This window comes from Oryx dammah, unplaced genomic scaffold, assembly GCF_014754425.2.
Source record: "Oryx dammah isolate SB20612 unplaced genomic scaffold, SCBI_Odam_1.1 HiC_scaffold_2, whole genome shotgun sequence".
NCBI classification, from domain to species: Eukaryota; Metazoa; Chordata; class Mammalia; order Artiodactyla; family Bovidae; genus Oryx; species Oryx dammah.
Genome location: NW_024070186.1, coordinates 130,361,798 through 130,381,699, shown reverse-complemented (window position 1 = coordinate 130,381,699; position 19,902 = coordinate 130,361,798). Strand labels below are relative to the sequence as shown.

Below are 19,902 nucleotides of genomic sequence, written 5' to 3'. Positions count from 1 at the left end.
TTTGATTCAAAAGGAGAAATAGGATAGCACTCTAAAATTTTTGGAGATATACAAATTATGTACTTGAGTAACAGTTTTTAGAAAATGAACTGTTTAAAATGGTATAGAGTAGCCTTTCTATCCCCCATTTTCCCACGCCCTCCTTCCCCACACACAAATACACATGCACATGTAGAGTAAAAGAATTTCTTCCTCTTTTGAATGGGTCACCAAAAAACTCCAGATTATTTAATTAGTCTGAACTCTTCTGTATTCTAAGAATGTACACTATTCAGACAATAATCTTTTGGTATAAATAAGAGAAGAAGCTAAGAGCGAAAGACATAAAAATGAAGAAAGCAAAGAATGAAGCAAGGGAGGTAGAGAGGAAAGGAGAAAGAAAAGACTCATTTCTTCTATCTGCTTGTCATATTCAGGAGACAAGAGTCAGAAAGATGACAAATGTTTGAAAAAATTACACAGAAGCTGGAGGAAGAGGCCTTTTTTTGGTCTGAGAAAACAAGTCAGCTGGACAGATACTTAAGACATCTTCAGATTATGTCTAATAAATACAGGGACCAGCCAATCTTGATAACTACTTATGCCAGAAGAGAAGATAATGGGCCTAAATAATAGCATGGATACTTAGGAAAATCAGAGAAAAGAAGCAGTTAACAGTAAAGGTCACTGAACCATGAATTGGTTGCCAACTGTGATGTCTCTAGAGGTCTTTAAATGTGGGATTTATTTCCATTTGGCCACAACAGCTTAGCTATATAACCCTGTCTGGTAAAGAAGTAGAGTAGTTGATTCTTAAAGTGCTTTCTACACTGTGATTTTAAGACTATGGAAATTCAGAGGTAAAGCAGGACAACAGATATACCCCTCTGCCTCCAATATTTTTCCTTTTGATTATGTACATACAAATGGATACCCTACTAGAAAATGTCCTGGGAAATATTCTTTTCAGTTACCTAAAGTTGATGAGGTACTTTATACACATAGCTCATAATATAAATCCAGGTGATATCAGAAAATTGCACGAAATTAAAATATTTACAAGTTTAGCACAAAGGTAAAGTTACAATTTGGATATTTTCACATTGAAATCTCTACTTTTGAAGCATAATGGCAAAAATTTTGAATCTGTACTTATGAATTAGATAAAGTAGCCAGATTCTTTACTGTCAGCAATGGGTCATACAATTATTTTCATTATTAGTAGCTAAACAGTAGTGAATCCCTAAACTGATGTGATTTTTCTCATTCTCATACATTGTACTTGAGAATGTATGAGAATAGAATGAGAATAGAATTCATATACATATGAATAGAGTAAAGTAGTGAGTTATAAGATTTTTTGGAGAAGAAATACATTTGAATAAAATAGAAGAACACTCAAATATTTAACCAGTGAAGCTATCTGCAGTTGAATTGACAAAACCCAGTCACTGTTACACCAGAGAAATTATATGCATAGATACTCATGAATGATATTATCTCTAACAATTAAAAACTCTCAAGATATTTTAGTATGAGATATGATTTCTTTTTAGGGAAAAGATTGAGTTTAACATAAAAGCCTGTCATTACGTCTTTCAAGTCTTCAGGCATACAAAATAGAGTGACTAAGAAGGACATTTTTAGAATATATTTAATTGGTACATAAAATACCATGAACTTTTCCCCTCCACTTAACTATCTCACTTTATTCTTTAGATCAGTAGTTCCAGAAACAATTCTGATTGTCACAGCTGAAGTGGGGGTGCTTCGGGCATCTACAAGGCAGAGGTCAGACATGCTGATAAATATCCTATAACACACAAGAAAGCTTCCCATAACAAAGCATGATCCAACCCCAAATCCCAATAGAACCATGATTGAAAACTTTGCTATCTGCACAAAATATCTTGCACTATGCCTGATACACAAAATATCCTGCACTATGCCAGAAAAAGTTAATAAACTTCTTCTTTTCCTTCTGTTTCTAAAAATGTCCCCATTGTACCCCAAAACAGTTATTAAATGGTGCAACTTGTTATTTGCCTGCTAAAGAGTCTGAAACTGAAATGCAGGTATCCAGCAATCTATGACGATATGTATGGCACCTGATATAGGATCTCAGGATCATAATTTTGGTGGTATCAGTATCAGTTCAGTCGCTCAGTTGCATCTGACTCTTTGCGACCCCTGGACCGCAGCACGCCAGGCCTCCCTGTCCATCACCAATGGACATGAGTTTGAGTAAGCTCCAGGAGTTGATGATGGACAGGGAAGACTGGTGTGTAGGAGTCCGTGGGCTCAGAAAGAGTTGGACACAGCTGAGTGAATGAACTGAACTGAAGTGAAAGCAAGAGAAATAAATGCTTGTTGTTTTTGCTTTTCAAAGAAAGAACTGTAAGTCATCTCTTCCTACCCTTGCTAAGCCCTGCTGCTGCTGCTGCTAAGTCGCTTCAGTCATGTCCGACTCTGTGTGACCCCAGAGACGGCAGCCCAATTAAAACTGGAGTAAAAATAACCAACAAATATCAATGTAAAGAAGGTGGTGAGTCACCACAAAGTTCAGCATTTCAGATCAGTTCAGTTCAGTTCAGTCACTCAGTCGTGTCCAAGTCTTTGTGACCCTATGAACCACAGCACACCAGGCCTCCCTGTCCATCACCAATTCCGGGAGTCCACCCAAACTCATGTCCATTTAGTTGGTGATGCAATCCAACCATCTCATCTTCTGTCGTCCCCTACTCCTCCTGCCCCCAATCCCTCCCAGCATCAGGGTCTTTTCAAATAAGTCAGCTTTTCGCATCAGGTGGCCAAAGTATTGGAGTTTCAGCTTCAACATCAGTCCTTCCAATGAACACCCAGGACTGATCTCCTTTAGGATGGACTGGTTGGATCTCCTTGCAATTTTGGTGGTAACAGTCCCTAAATCAATTTAGAAAGCCAGAAATCTAGATCTTTCTTTTCTTCTTCTTTGAGATGTACAATTCATTACCAAATTCTATAGCTTTTACTTCATAACCATTTCTCCATTCCATCCACCTCTTTCTAACTCTATTACCACCACCCTGGGCAAGTTATGCAACAGCAATCACCTGAAATAATGCCTTGCTTTTTTTCCATTCCAACCTCGCAAAGCAACCAGAATGCTTAAAAACTAAACTAATCTGATTATAGTACGTTTAGCTCAAAAGCCTTCAATAGCATCTCATTGCTCTTAAAAGAGCAAAATCCCTAACATGGCCTTGCTAAGTGATTCTTTGGTGTTTTCTCATATTCCTTCCCTCCCCCACCTTTCTAACTTAGCCATGTAGATCTTCTCATTCTTGAGTGCCCTTTGCTCCTTATTACTTATGGTTCTGTTTATGCTATACCCTGAGATCCTATTTTAAATTCCTACTCATCTCAGCCCTTAGCTCAAAAAAATAAAATACGTCTTCAAGGAGCTACCTTAAATTTGATACTAAATCTTATCAGAATGCTACTATGTTCTCATAGAGACCTTAACTTTTTTCTAGAGCATTTAATTATAGTCTTAAACTATAAATTTGTGATTTTTCTATAGAAGTCTGTTTCTTAAAATAGCCTGTAAGTTACACGAGGGCAAGTATTTAACTATTTTGTTTTCCATCATTTTTCTAGAACTTATAGAGTTGAGGACACTATTTACATTGCATTCAAATATCTGTTGAAAAAGTGAACAAATGACAATAATGTCCCCATTACCCAGTTGAAGGCACTTTCTTCCACCCATACCTTTAAAAATCCACTTTTTAAATTCTGCTGATACTACTAGACATTTGTGTATATCTCTCTTCATCAATAAGCTCCATAAAGGCAGGCTTACTATCTATGTGTCTTACTATCACTGTGTCTAGTGTATTGCTTTACACATAGAAGGTGCTCCAAAATTTCTTTAGTTGAAAATTTGGGACCCTTATCTTCAAATAGCATAAGTCATGGAGGGTCAGCATTAAAGTACATGATAGCATAATAATAAAACTACTCAACTGACAGTTAAATAACTTTGGATCAGATTCTCTACAAAATTAATCAGATATATCCTGCATAAATCACATAACCTTTTATGTCTCAATTTAATGAAGATCCATCAACATTAGGTAACTATGTGTCAGATCATACACTAGAAACCTTCGCAGCAACTCTGTACAAGAGTTCAATATGCCAATTTTGTAGAGGGAGAAATATGAAGGTTAAGTAATTTTCTTAAGATCATGTATCAGGTAAGACATGGAAGATTGGCGCTCAGGTCTGTCCAGCTTTTTAATTAGTGCTATTTTTTGAATACTGCATGACTTAAGTTAAAAAAAAAAGTTGTTAAACCTTCAGTTCAGTTGCTCAGTCATGTCTGACTCTGCGGCCCCACAGACTGCGGCACGCCAGGCTTCACTGTCCATCACCAAATCCCAGAGCTTGCTCAAACACATGTCCATCGAGTTGGATGGTGATGGTTGGTGATATCCAACCATCTCATCCTCTGTCGTCCCCTTCTCCTCCTTATTAAATCTTATTTTAATGTAAATTTGGTTCTAAAATCTTTTGGCTCCATGACATAAACAAAATAACTTTCAATGAAAAATTATTTACAAGGCAGCCCACTGAATGAGACAGAATATGTGCAAATTATATTTCTGATAAGGGGTTACTATCCAAGAAACTCATATAACTCAATAGCAAAAAAAACAAATAATCTGATTTGAAAAATGAGTAGAGAATCTGACTAGTCCAAGAAGACACATAGATGGCCAACAGGCACATGAAAAGATGCTCAACATCACTAACCCTGAGGGAAATGCAAGTCAAAAGCACAATAGGATATCACCTCACATATATTAGAATAGCTATAATTAAAAAGACAAGAGGGACTTCTTTGTGGCTAAGAGTATACACTCCCAAAGCAGGGGGCCTGGGTTCAATCCTTCGTTGAAAGTGAAAGTGAAGTCACTCAGTCGTGTCCGACTCTTTTTGACCCTGTGGACTGTAGCCCACCAGGCCCCTTCATCCATGGGATTCTCCAGGCAAGAATACTGGAGTGGGTTGCCATTGCCTTCTCCAGGGGATCTTCCTGACCCAGGGATCAAACCCAGGTCTCCTGCATTGCAGGCAGATGCTTTAACCTCTGAGCCACCAGAGGAAACTAGATTCTACATGCTGCAACTAAGAGTTCACATGCCGCAACTAAAGATTCCTCATACTGCAGCTAAGACTCCATGCAACCATATAAATAAATAAATATTAAATAAACAAACAAAAAACAAGAAATAAGGAATGTTGGCAAGGATGTGGAGAAAAAAGTACACTTTGTGTATTATTAGTGAGAATGTAAATGAGTGAGGCCACTATGGAAAACAATATGGAAGATCCTCAAAAAATTAAAAATAAAACTTCCATATGATCCAGCAGTTCCACTCTTGGGTATTCATCCAAAGCAAACAAAAACACTAATTCATATATATATATACCCTATGTTCATTGCAGAATTATTTATAATAATCAAGACTTAGAAAAAATCTAAATGTCCATTACTGAATGAATGGATAAAGAAATATAAACTAATTAGCTAAATAAATAAATACACAATGGAATACTATAAAGCCATAAAAAGAAGGATATCTTGTAATTTGAGATGACATGGATGGACCTTGAAGGTTATTATGCTAATTGAAATAAGTCAGGCAGAGGAAGAAAAATACCATATGACCTCACTTGTATGTGGAATTTAAAACAAAAAATAAAAAAAAAACAAGTTTATAGATACAGAGATTAGACTGATGATTGCCTAAGTTGAGGGTGAGGGGGAGGTGGAATGGATGAAAGAGGTCGAAAGTTATAAATTCCAAGTTATAGTAAATAAATAAATTTTATACTGGAAGATATAATGTACAATAGAGGGAATATATTTACTAATATACTACTTCATTTTTGAAAGTTGCTAAGAGAGTAAATCTTAGAAGTTCTCATCACCAGGAAAAAAAAATTCTAACTATATATGGTGATGGATAACTAGACTTATTGTGCTGATCACTTTGCACTTTACATAATTATTCTGTGTCACATATGGGCATGTTTTACACACATAAAAAGGTTTGGGGTGAGGAAATGACTCATGTTATATTCTATTTTCTCATTAAAAAAGAACAACGTCCAAACAGCCAATTCCATCTCTGCAAAATGATGTGATGTAACCTTTTAAGGTAACTACTGTGAATGTCAAATGCATGCAACCAAGTGTCAAATGTATATGTTCAGTTTGCTATACATTATAAAAACAACTCTGACCTCAGTTCTTTCATAAGTAAAAAAGAGACCTCATCCTTGTCTAGTATTCAAGATCTCAACAATCCAGTACAGAAATTATGTAACTTATCATTATTTCCAATAAGCCTAAATCAGGTCAAATTTACTTATTATCAATTATATTTATTCATTTTGTATTTATTCATTGGGGGGAATAAAAAGCTTGAGTAAAAACACAAGAGCACCCCTCAATCTCTTTACAAATGATCTAAAAAGAACACTGTTTGAAATGGCTCTTCTGTCATCCATGTCAACTTTTTAAAAAGTACCTTTTAAAATGCCATATCTATCAGTTTTAATTGTGCAGTGCTCTAAATTTTCTCCTAATAACAATGACCCACAAAATAAATGTCTTACAGCTAAAGCTAACTTTAACAACAATTTAAATATTTTCCTACTCATAATTTTGTTATAAAGCAATTACTCAGCTACATTTTGTCTTATCTTATTTTAGTATTTTCTATAGGTGTGTTTATACTGGCACATTATTTATCAAGTCAAGAGTATAACAGTTTAAAAGCAATTAAAATGCTCATGGTGTTTTAATCAGTTTTACAAACTTTATGTAAGATATTAATAGGTAGTAATTTTTAATTAATATAAAATCTTTTAAAAAATGAAATAAAAAGAAGCATATTGCATTTTAAATTGTTGAAATAAGGTTCAGAGGACACCAGTTGCTGTATAATATAACTATTCTACCGATGACCCTAATGTTTGGAATATATAGAAATGATTTGTGAATCTGTAAGGATGAATACTGTTCAGCATCATTATTCATTTTGTATATACCTATAAAATATTTAAAATGATAGCAAGCAAATAATAAAATTTCATACATATGGATGCATGAAAAGCCACTTTTCAATTATCTTGCATATTTCATTTATCCAGGTTTATCATAAGAAAAGGATGTCCTTAATGTCAAACAGTCTAAGATCATTCTCTTTATGATTATTCTCTCTTAAACAATTAGTTATTTCAATCATTTATGTCCTAGTAATTCTGGTTTAAACAGAATAAATACATCAGTGTAAATCAACAGGATATTTTTACATTATTCACAATATCACAACATAATTTCACAGCTTAAAGTTATGTAAGATTGTTAGTAATTAATTTAATGCTTTAAAATGAGCTACCCATAAATGACTAGAGCAAAAGACTAATTTACTTTTTCAAATTCCATTCTCAGGCTGAGTAATGCAGATGCTGTAGATTCGCACAACTCAGTTACATCTTTCCAGGTTGCTGTCATTAATTCAGAATGTAGGTTTCTAAAGACGGTTACTTAGTTATCCATCTATATAACTGAGCAATGAGAAAAACGTATCCACTGTTATGTAGATGAATAAATTCCAGTAAAGCTCATAACACAATGGAAGATCCATAATGTGCTATTTACTAGTGTGGTGCTATGTCATTATTTGTCACAGACTCATATTATGTACCAATTATTTCTTGTACCTGACTGCTCTACTTATTTCTTCAAATACTTGCTTGGCAAAAAAAAAAAAAAAAGAAAGAAAGAGAGTGTTTCAAGTTCTCTATAGGAAGGTTATGTGGAGAATTGCTTTTTCTTTGAATATTTTTCAAGATTTATATCAATTTGTGTGAAATAACTGAAAGCAACCCAAAACCTTCATGAGTAAATGAAAGAAATCTAAGGGAATGTCACAACTTCAGCAGTCATTAGGGTTAAAATGGCTATCTCTGAAAGGCTATAAGAACACAAGAAGCTCTTTACTTTTTCCTTTCTACCAAAAAAAAAAAAAAGGAAAAGAATCATAGGCCATAATGCTACTGAGTCTCAATCAAATCAAATACCATTAAAAAGAAAAAAAAAACCAGCAGGAGTGGAGCTCAGCATCCTATTTATGCCACTGGATCAGAACAGTTAGGAGAGGAAGCCACTCTCACAAATCATTCTCTTGTTAAATTCTGTAGTGGGACTTCATTAAACCTCTTGGCTCTTAGCACTCCACTTTCAGCCTGTTCACAAAGAGCTCAGCTGGCAATACTGACTCTCTAAAAGTCTTCAATCACACATTGTCTTTGGGGGTTTTCTTTTTATAACCACAAATCATTTCTTTCTCATTAGCTCCTCAAATCTTCAGTTAAATTTTTTAAAAACATTATTTTTAACTACAAAGCAACCAACAGCAAGAACAAATAAAAGCCACAATAAGTCCATAAGGGGGGTATTCTGAATAAATCTTGAGTTCAACATTAAGAGTAGCAATATATATTATAGGAGGTGGTAAATATACATATATATATATATATATATAAACACTGTGTATATGTGTGTGTGTATGTGTGTGTGTGTGTGTGTGTGTGCAGCCCATTCCCTGAAGCCCTGAAGTGCTGTTTACTCTAGTACCACTGACTTTACTGGGCCTTGGTGGCTTACTGCCACATGTCATGAAGAATCATTCCCCAAAGAATCAGCCTGCCAGCTCTTGTCAGAGTGTGGCAAACATGTCTCACACATATCAAGCTTCTTAAATTCATCAGGTAAAACTTTGAGGGCCTCATAATATGTGTTTCCTCAAAATGTTGAACTCACAGTTCTTTTTTTTTTTTTAATATGAAATACTTTATTTACGATTTCTAGTAGTGAACTCACAGTCCTTAACAACAATCTTTTATTATAGTAAACCTGACTTGAACCTGCAAAAAGGCCCTCTGACACTATTAGTTTTGGCTCTGACTCAAATAACCACGTTATTGGTCAGAAACAATGTACTATTATACTGCCAGCTTTTCTGAAATCAGCAATTTAAGCAAACTGGTCCAACAAATGATTTAAATGAAGTCAACATCAAAGAAAGGGAATTCAGAACTGAAGGGTCCAGTTTTTTCTCTCATTACTTCTTTTCTGTTTAGATATTATACCAGCTCTACAAAGTGATATGACTCTTACACTCTATCAGATATCATATGCTGATAAAAAGCTAAACATGGTGAAGCCTGTTTATGGGAACCACAAACTTACAAAAAGGCCTTCTTTTCCCTAGAGTTTGTTTTTGAATGCAAGTTTATAGAAGTTTATCCCTCACTACTGGCAATAAAATCCACAGTCAACTACATTGTTTTATTTCTACTCAAATTTTAATTTTACATCCTGAAATAATTATATAGTGGTCCATAAAAAAAAGGCCAGATATGCAACATGCAACGTTGTGTAAGATTCACATGTGGTTTGGTAATCTTCAAAGTTGTTATTTCACATCTTAGAAAAGGTTCAATGCACAAATGTGCATTTGTTTTAAATGTGCACTTCTGATCCATTTTTGAGACTGTTAAAGTTTTAAATTATATAGTAGTTATTACTGGAGATCATCTATCAAATTATTTTTAACTCTAGTTAACTCAATTGTTCCAATATACAGACTATAACTATGGAAGAAGCAACGAATGAATTCCCTATTATTTATTTTAGCAGGAAATTTAGCAGCACTGAACATATTGGGAGAGAAACTAATTATGTTTAAAGATCAAAGGGAGTCATGTTAATTATGGATCTGTAAAAAAAAACTATTTGGGTCTCAAATGTACATCAAATATATGCAATTAATAAAAACAAAAAACATTTTAAACTAAATGTAGAATGTTTTCTGTGTACCTAACTTATTTTCTGTTTCCTGAAGCAACTAGAATAAAAATTGACATTTTTCTTTAAACCACAATTACAGAAGACTTGATAGTCATTGTTTACTTAAAAGTGTTTATTGTGTATCTATGTAAATTGATGGGAGGTGCATATATGACTCTGACTTTAATCTTTTCATACAGCCAGTGACAGGCAGGGAAAGGGCATTAGGGCTACATGTAGTCCTGCTTCTGACGCATTTGAAGACACATCACTGAAGCAGCCTCTTTCTCCTTCTACTCCTCCTTCATATCAGCTCTATTGCTTCTCCTTTTATTGAGCATTTCAATGCTTCACAGTGTGCTACCATTTCATATTAGCTCATTAATTTCCACAAAGTCCTATGAGGAAGGTATTTTCACTCCCATTTTACAGATGAGAAACCTAAGAATCAGAGATTTCCCTTCTATATTCAGCTTTTGAATCCATATTTGTGTCAGAAAAGAGTGGTTATTAGTTCTACCCTACAGAATTTTCCTAAAGCAGCAGCAAAAATATCTCCCTAAAACACAGTCCAACAAATATGGAGGACAGATTTTGACAGACCGGCCTCAGTATTAAAGAACCACAGAAAATTATAATTGCATAAAAACAAAACAATTACCAAACTATGCATTAATCAGCTATAAAAAACTTTCAAATCTCTATGGTCAAAATAAATATTACTAGGATTCTAATGGGTTTTGAGGTGTTTTGGAAGAAGATGAGAAAAATAATCATAACCACCACCACTTTTGCATAAGCACTTCATAACCCATAAACCATCTTATGAGACTGCTTTTATTTTGTTAATTGTTTTTTAAACTTTCTATCATGCTTGATGTTTACAGTCCATGTACATTCATTTTCTTTTCAACAGATGAGAACACTGACTCAGAGAAGTTAACTGACTGGCCCAGGATCCCACAGCTGCTATGTATTGGGGCAGTCAAAATTGGCTCAGACAGAAAATGGTACATGAACGTCACGGATGCTCCTAAGACTGCAATAAGCAATGAGACTAAGAAGGCAAAGTAAACAAAGTGTCCCTGCAAGGAACTCACAGTCAACTGAGCAGATGTTGAAATGCAATAAGGGTGACAACAGAATCCAATGCATCCCTAGCCTGAAACTGGGGTGAGGACTGTCTGCAGAGATTTCTGGAACATGCCTACCTAAGCTGGGTCCAAGGACAGGAGTAATTACAGAAGAATTACAGAAGTAATTACAGATAGAAGAGGTAGAAGATAGGTCAATGGGGGCAGGGCATTTTAGACCAAGACTTACCAAAAGAAAAGCCCAGACATAATGGACATGGTGACATTTACATGAAAAAAAAAAGATGTAAACAATATAATACTACTACCCTGAAGGGAGGAGCCAGAGGGGACTAAGTAGCTAGGCAGAGCAGTATTGAAGTATTTTGAATCCTATCATAGAGATGGGAAGCATGACTATGCTTTATGGATGGAACTAATATAACTCGATCTGTGTTTCAGGTCAACATACCTGTTGTGTGGGAGATGGATTCTATGAGACAAGATGGAGGCAAAGAAACTGGTTAGATGTTAACAGCTTCACTGGGCAAGAGATAACAAAGCAGTGATAAGAAGATAAGAAAGGTGTTGAGAGATATTTAAAAAGCAAAATAAATAAGATTTTAAGGTGACTGACATTTGAGAAATGGAAGAATAAAGCATGACCCCACCAACACCTAAGCTGCCTACTACTGTGTATCTGCGAGTTGCATTACCACCAACTGAAATGAAGAATATGGAAGAATTCAGCTTCTTATGGCTCGTCTGCACCTGTGTTCACTGCATCACTACTATTTCCTCTGAATTAACACTCCCACACTGGGTTAGAACCTTAAAAGCTTAGACAAACCTGATAGTTCTTTCTTGTTTTACTGAAAATCATAACTATTGTTAAATTTCCAATTCATTGGGGTGTTAAATAGGGGTCAATCATAGACTGTAGTGCTCAAGATATTTCAGCAAAGGTTTTCTGTTTTTGTTTTGAGGCAGAGTTCACCAGCAGCAAAAAGAGGAGCTCTAGGAAACATTCCATCAGTAGCAATTAAGTCAGCAAAAAGACCACACTGGTCTTTTTCTTTCTTTCTTTCTTTCTTTTTTTGCCATTGTGTCTCTCTGGTCCTAGTCAATCTCAGGCTTCAAGGCTCAGCCTTCCAGAGGCTGTCAGTGGATAATCAATTCTAACGAAGAAGCGCTCTGTTCCTTCATTGCGTGGAAGGCAGAATACGTATGGGAAACATCCGACAAAATAGTAGCTCTTCAGGACAGAATAGAATGCATAGCCTTGTGATGATTCATGTGAACATTCCTATTGTATGCCAAGAATACATTTAAAGAGATAGCAACATCATTCATGATACCATATTTTAGAACTAAAAAAAATAATGAAATAATAAAACAGGTGATGGAATGGAGAGAATGGAGCAATTTCTCATCAAGGGAAGAAAAATGGACAAGCACTTATAGGAAAAGAGCTGGAGTTTCACAGAAATCCCATTTGTCTGGTTACAGAGCATCACCTGGTTTAGAGATGTGTGACATCTGCCTTTTCTTTTAACAGAGCTATTGCTGAAAGGGCAGAAAAAGCAACTGTTTCTTAAGCTTCAAAGACTAACTGGTCCCTGTGAGAGGCCTGTGGAGAGTGCAGTGGGGTGTGAACTGAATGTCCAGCTTCCTGTATCTGACTGGCCCAGCACTCAGGGCTACAGGGAAATAAAGGACTGTATGTCTTTTAGTGCCTATTGTAAGAAAGACATACAAAATGGGATTAGATTTTCTTAATGGTTCAAGTCAGCAGAGATAACATGTGATTGCTTGGGAAATGGCTGGTATATGGAAGTTCTTTTTCATTTCGGTTTCCTGTGACAGACACAGCGGTGGGAATACGATCACTCTGGTGATAGAGAGTCACAAATTTACTTTGTCAATGAAATTGTGACAGTAATAGGAGCTGCTTTATCTGTGAAGTTGCAAAGGGAGTGGAAAGATTAATAATGCCATCAACTTTACCCTGTTTAAGCAATGAATATCACTGAACCAAAGAGCTGTAAAAAAAATCTTAGGGCGGAGGACAAACTTGGAAATTGGAGAAATTTGGAGTTAAAACTCTTGAGGTTTTATCGACTATCTTTCTTTCAAGAGAGCATGCTTCAAAACGTGGAATTATTTTAAAAGCTATAGCTATGATTGCCATCATAAATAAATCCAAATTTTAAATATTTTGCCATTACTAGAAATGGTAACTAAAGTTATTTTTATTCCCTTATTTTTCTATAAGTGTTTTGAAGGGGCAACCACCATGATTTTCTAAAATGCTACTTTCAACCAAAAAATAAATGTACCCACTTTTTACATTAAATATGAATTTATTCAAAATGAAAACAAGTAGGAAAACTTAGGTTGGCTATCATGTGACTTCAAGAAGAATCTCAAGGCCCACCTGGCACACATCTAACAAAGGCCTAATGGTTTAGGTTAAGATAGTAAAATTATGTAAAACAAACCCACAACCATTCTCAAAACACCAACCAGAGGCATACATTTCAGCAGTTTCAATGGCACACTGTTTAAAAACTGGGCTGGGTGCCTCTCTGCATCTATTCTGGTCCAGTTGGACCTTACATTTTATAGGTAAGTCACAACCTATAAAATGGCTATAAATACCACATTATATATCTATTTCCTTAAAAGATGGGGCCATTGTGCAATATGCAACACTAGTTTAGAAGATAATTCATTTCTACCATGACAGCAATCTTAACACTTGTTGACATTAAAATGCAAATATAATAATGATTCAGTGACTGAACAACAACAACAACGTAATCAATCAAAATTGACACAATATTTCTTTAAAAAGATACTTGAATTTGTTTCTGTATTTTAGGTTTACAAATAGAATTCTTGAGGAGGTGTGTCAATGTTATTACCAGATGGAGGGAAAATGGTGCATACAAACACAAGGCATAAATATAACACTATTGATGATTTACATTTATAGATAATAATATTTTGATTATTTCAGAAAATGACAGAATATCAAGTTTAGTTTGACTGAATTTTCTGGTTAATTCAGAGTTAAATAGAAACACTTTTCTATTGCTATCATTCCAAACAGCATTACTTCATCATTTTTTATTGGTCATGTAATGAACATTAATAATTTTTCAATAGGTCAAATTACTACAGATCCTTTGAGTTGCTGAATGTTTTTCCATGACAGTAACACCCCATTACACATGAAATGCAATCATTTTTGAAATCATTTCTATTCCCAAAGGGTCATAATTTTCATTAAATTATCTAGTTATTTTGCATAACCTCAACATTAAATCTAGCACTACCTTTGATGGCATTAACAAGATCCAGCACATTAAGTTTAAACGTCAAAGTTTTTTTTTTTAATAAAAATGTAATGATTTATATTTGAGAAGAGTTTTAATAATGTTACATAATAAATTATCATGATTATATTACTTCAGATTTCTCATTTACAATTGCAAAGGAAGAACTGTCTAGAATTATCTGAACATAACTATTTTTTCTTATGAAATAACTAATATTATTAAAATTAAACAATGAAGCTATCACTAACAATAACACTTGTATAATACAATGCTCCTTATTTATAAAACACTTTGTAACACACAATATGTTAAGCTTTTTATATGTATAATCTAATTTAATACTTGAAAAATGCTGTGAGGTTGGTATTACTGTCCACTTTTTATACATGGGGCAACCAAGACTCAAGAAATCTAAATAACTTTTTCTAGGTCACACATTAGGTAAACGACAGAAATAAGATTCAACAACATTCTATCTGACTCCAATGTCTATACTCTTCACCACACAATTCTTTGTAACGTACTTCTTCCAGGTCTGGTAATTCCCAAACTCTAGAGTAATTTTTAAAGCCCTTTATTCTTTCTGTAAGTTCATCCGATATCTTCTCATTACAAGGACTGATGAGCTTGCTTGAAAACAAAAAATAAAAACAAGTTTCTATGCCCCAACGAAGATCTATTAAATCAGGTTCTCCAAGGGGCATGCCTAATAACCTGGATATTTAATAAGCTTCAGATAAGCTCAGATAGATATGAGATATTTCAGATAAGCTCAGATAACAAACTTTATCTAAGTTTAGGAAAACTTGTTTAAGCCCCAGGTTTTACTTTGCTCCTTTCAAACACAGACCACCAGGCAGTCATCATAGATGACAAGCTCGTCAAATATGATTTAATGCAACCTACTGTTGGCACTCAGAATCAAAGTTACCAGGAGATGTTGAATTTCCCCTGGGACATCCCTGTGATACTTCTACCACTCCAGTAGAAAGTTGGAGTTCAAATGCCTATTTCAAATTGTAACAAGCATTATATAAAGTGTCTACTAGATGCCTAGTAGTACCATGCTAAGCACTGAAGAGTACATAACAGAAAAGTCAAAGAAATCACAAGTTAAGAATGGAATATTTAAGGAAATACACAGATAGAGTCTCTAAAAGAGCAGAATTGAGATTTCAAAGAAAAAAGTCAAAAAAGCAAGTAATTCTCCAATCAGGGTTAATTTTTAAATGTTAGAACCAATCATAAGTATACTGGGGGTGGAAAATCAAATGCTCATCCTTACTTAAGAAACTTTTTTTCCCCAAAACTTCTACCTGGAGCACAGGGTTCTATTGCCCAACATCAATTCTCAAAATTAATTATTTATTGCATTTGGAATGAGGAAAGGAAAAGATTATTTTTAAGCTTCTACTGACTCCAATAGTGCCTTTTAAAAATGAACCACAAATAAAATACAGAAATCAAAAACAACTTTGGTACTAAACTTCTTATAACTGTTTCCTGTTGTCAAATGAATTCATTTTTTGATGGGTTTCTTTTGCAGTAACTAGTGTTTTTCTTTGTTTAATCTCAAGGAAAAAAAAATACATATACAGCTTTTCAAGTTACCCTTGAAAACTTTCCTTTGTTTCTATTCTTTAGTTATCTTTTGCTATTGGCAATCATTTTACTTTCTTTCATATTTATGCATATTATTCTAGCTTATATTTTAACAGTGATGGTAATGCACATATTTTAATACTTGAATAATAACCTCAACAATATACAGATATTTCATAAATTTATAAAAAAAAAACCCAATGCAGTTGAAATAAGAACTTCTAACTTCCTTAGCATTTTTCAAGTATTAAATTCATTTGATCATCTGTACCCCAGTTTTCACTGAAATCTAGGCTTAGGAACACAAATTCCATATGGAAAACTTAAGGCTGAATTAACTTTGGAATTGAGTATAAGATTGTAGGAAGAAACTTTATTTTGATTTCAATGTCTACTATAGACATAGAGGAACAGCTATTATTTATAAAAGCATCAAATTCCCAAGGTAAAGGACTTTATAAAGTGAAACATTTCTCTGACTAATGTAATAGACAGTCAAGCTCCCTGACACCATTGCCTGGAGATAGACACACCTTTTCATGTCTTGTATTCATCCTGGGCTACTTTCACTCCCTCTGGAGGGCTTTTGAACTCGAACTTGACATCTCTTAAATTTATGCTTTTTTCTAAATGCAAAGGGTTTTTTTTTTTTTTTTTTTCCTTACAGTTTTAGTCTTATGTGGAGTTCAAATCTAGCTTAGATTAAAGAGAAGTAGTCTAGGCCTTAGAAATTCAATGTTTGTTCTTGATCTTTTCTCTTTTTTTTTCTTTTGTTTTTATGAGGTTGAGCTGAAAACCCCAAAGTGGGACATAATGGCTTTAGAGACAGGAAGGAAATATTCTTTATTCTTTTTTTTTTCCTAGTGTAAAAAGCCCACAAGGCTCTTTTGTAGAAAGCTCACAGTAGAAGCACTCCCTCAAAAGGCATCTTTTTCTTCATAATAGCCTTAGAGGAGACAGTGCTCAGAAATGAAGACAGAGCAAGTGTTGCTAATGTCATACTCAGAAACAAGCTAAGTGGTTTATGGCCAAAATCCCTTTTTACTCTATATACTTGTCAAAATATGGATTTTTTTTCATCAACACAAAGTTCTTTAAAGGTCACTGTCTCTCAAATTCCACAATAAATAATGTCCCTAAAAAAGAAAAAAGAAAGTTCTCAGATAAGACATAGTAAGAAATAGTCAGCATGACATCATGGAAGAAGAAAAAAGATATTATGAGAATGAAAAAAACATGAAATTATGGACACAAAGGAGGTGACAGACCATTTCTGCACAGCAGTTACAGACATGACTTTGCCGTTCAAAAACTTGTAGACTATGGCATCCATTTTGGTTCACATCACACCAAATAATAAATCTTCATCAAAATTAGCAAAGTACAAATGTGATCCATTCACTCAACAAATATTTATCGAGTGTCTGTTAAGTCACAGGCACTGTGTGCACAGAAAAAGACTGCAAAAGTCTCTATTTTCTGTGGCTGGATCTTACATTCTAGAAGGAAACAAACGTTTCACCTTTTTGTTCTGAACAGACACTTGAAAGTACATGACCTGAAGGAACAGTAGATTTATTTCCATTTAAAGGTCAAATATTTTTGGCAATTCCTGTCATTTAATTAAAGCTCTATGTTTGAAGACCCAGAGCTTAAAGCATATTCTCTTCCTCTACCTACCCAAGACAAAAAAGCTCTTGTACTTCTCCTGTAACAAACACTTATAGGGCTCCCATAAGCAAAACAATAATTTCCTTTAAATATGTTTGAAATCAAATATACATAGCACTATTTAAAGTCTATAATTTATACAAACTAATTTATCATATTCTAAAATATCAACGTTGTATCTCATAAGTTAATCTCAAAAACGTTCTCTGGACCTTACCTTGGACTGTCAGAGTAGCTGATGCTTCAGCTTTTCCAACCATGTTTTCTGCAACACAAGTGTATGACCCCATGTCACCAGCTGTCACCTTCCGAATTTTCAAGGTATGATCATCTCTGATTTCATATCTAGTGACAAAACAAAAGAAAGCACAGTCAAGTGAGCTTCTACTTGAAGAATTCCATTGTTACAATTGTGGCATATTTAGACATTAACTCACATGCAATATTCTCTTCAGAAAATTTAAAGCAAAAGGTAAATAATGTGGCAATCCTTTATGTACGCATGCACATAGAAATGAGCATTTTTTATATTCACAGGGGCAAAAATATTACAATACATTTAAAAAATTAAGCTTACTTATTTTTAGTTGAAGGATAATTATTTTACAATATTGTATTGATTTCTACCAAACATCAACATGAATCAACCACAGGTATACCTAGGTCTCCTCCCTCTTCAACTCCCTCCCACATCCCTCCTCATCCCACCCATCTAGGTTGTTACAGAGCCCCCTTTTGAGTTCCCTAGTCATACAGCAAATTCCCATTGGCTATCTATTTTACATATGGTAATGTATATGTTTCCATGTTACTCCCTCCATATATCCCACCCTCTCCCCCTTCCCACTTATGCATCCATAAGTCTGTTCTCTACGTCTGTATCTCCATTGAAATTGAAGTCGCTCAGTCGTGTCCGACTCTTAGCGACCCCTCTTAGCCACTCTGCAGCCCACCAGGCTCCTCCGTCCATGGGGTTTTCCAGGCAAGAGTATTGGAGTAGGTTGCCACTGCCTTCTCCATCTCAATCATGAAGCTGGCATAATTACTGGGCAAAGGAAACTTTGATGACACATTTAGGGGTACATTAAAACATAAAGTTGGTATCCCTGTTAGAACATGTGAAGATGATCTTTCCCAGGAACTGAAATTAAAATTTTTACAAGAAGCCAAAATCCTCAAGCAATATAATCATACCAATATAGTAAAATTCATAAAAGTTAGCACACAAATACAGCCTATCTACAAAATTAAGGGACTTGTTCCAGGACGTGATTTCCTCTCCTTTCTGAGAAAGAAGGATGACCTAAAACAGTGATATTTTTATTGCTGCCCTGCAAATAGATTCATCAGTATCATCTTTCTAGATTCTGTACATATGCATTAACATATGATATTTCATTAAACTACTTTTTAACAGAATATTTTTGGGCAAAGTTGGCACTTATTCAGTTCTTTCCTTAAGCTCTTGTACTCAGAGTAAACTTTAGGTGATCATTAAATAAATTCTTATTATATGTTAGACTTTAAGTATTCGTAGGTTTCCTATTTTAAAATTCTTATAACAACTTATAAAGTATTATGTTCATCTCCATTTGGCAGATGAGAAAACTGAGGCATAGGAAGGTAAGATAAGCTGGCTTTGTTCTTCTATTGTAATGGCAGAGTTGGTATTTGTACCCAGACAGTCTCATGCCAGAATTCTCTTGCCTTGTCTCATCTTCCTTTTTCTCAAAATTTTGGATGTCCCTTGAAATTTCACTTTAATCTTCTTTTTACTCTACATGATATCCCTGAGGTAAACTATCCAGTAGGTTATATATTGATCGACTACACAAATATTTCTAGCTCTTATTTTATGTAAGTTCAAATTCGTCATCCTGACTAGTAATTAATTGGACATCATATCCCACAGACACCTACTATTTAATATGCTCTGTAAAACTTTCTTTTCTTGCCCTAGCACATAAAACAACTCCCTCTCCTAACACAGTCTACCTGTCTTCCTTCACCAGCTCCCTATATGTAACAAATCATTCAGTTCATCAGCTTGGTCTTGATAATGGACCCCTATCCTATTTCTATCTTATCTCCCCATTCAGGCAATTCACATCTCTTATCTGGACAACAACAGTGGTGACCCAGCCCCTGGCCTCACCCCCATTGATGTGATAGCCCTAATGCTAAAAATTTTATTTTCTCTAAAAAGCAACCAGGTTCATAGAAAAGTCTCTCTTGGCTCATCAAGGACATGCCATATGATTAAAAATCCTTTAATCCATACAAAGTCTTGTGAATTCAGCCTCTCTGTCTCCAGCCTGAT

The 19,902-nt window shown here is 34.7% G+C and overlaps 1 protein-coding gene across 4 annotated transcripts in view; it reads right to left on the bottom strand.

Moving 5' to 3' along the window:
- The window catches only part of ROBO1 (roundabout guidance receptor 1), a 451,347-nt gene that overhangs the window by 93,059 nt on the left and 338,386 nt on the right, over positions 1-19,902 (bottom strand). For all 4 annotated transcript variants that reach the window (XM_040227038.1, XM_040227051.1, XM_040227044.1 and 1 more), the window contains exon 6: positions 17,800-17,927. In XM_040227038.1, the coding sequence (XP_040082972.1) occupies positions 17,800-17,927 (128 nt within the window). The remainder of the gene's footprint in view (positions 1-17,799; positions 17,928-19,902) is intronic.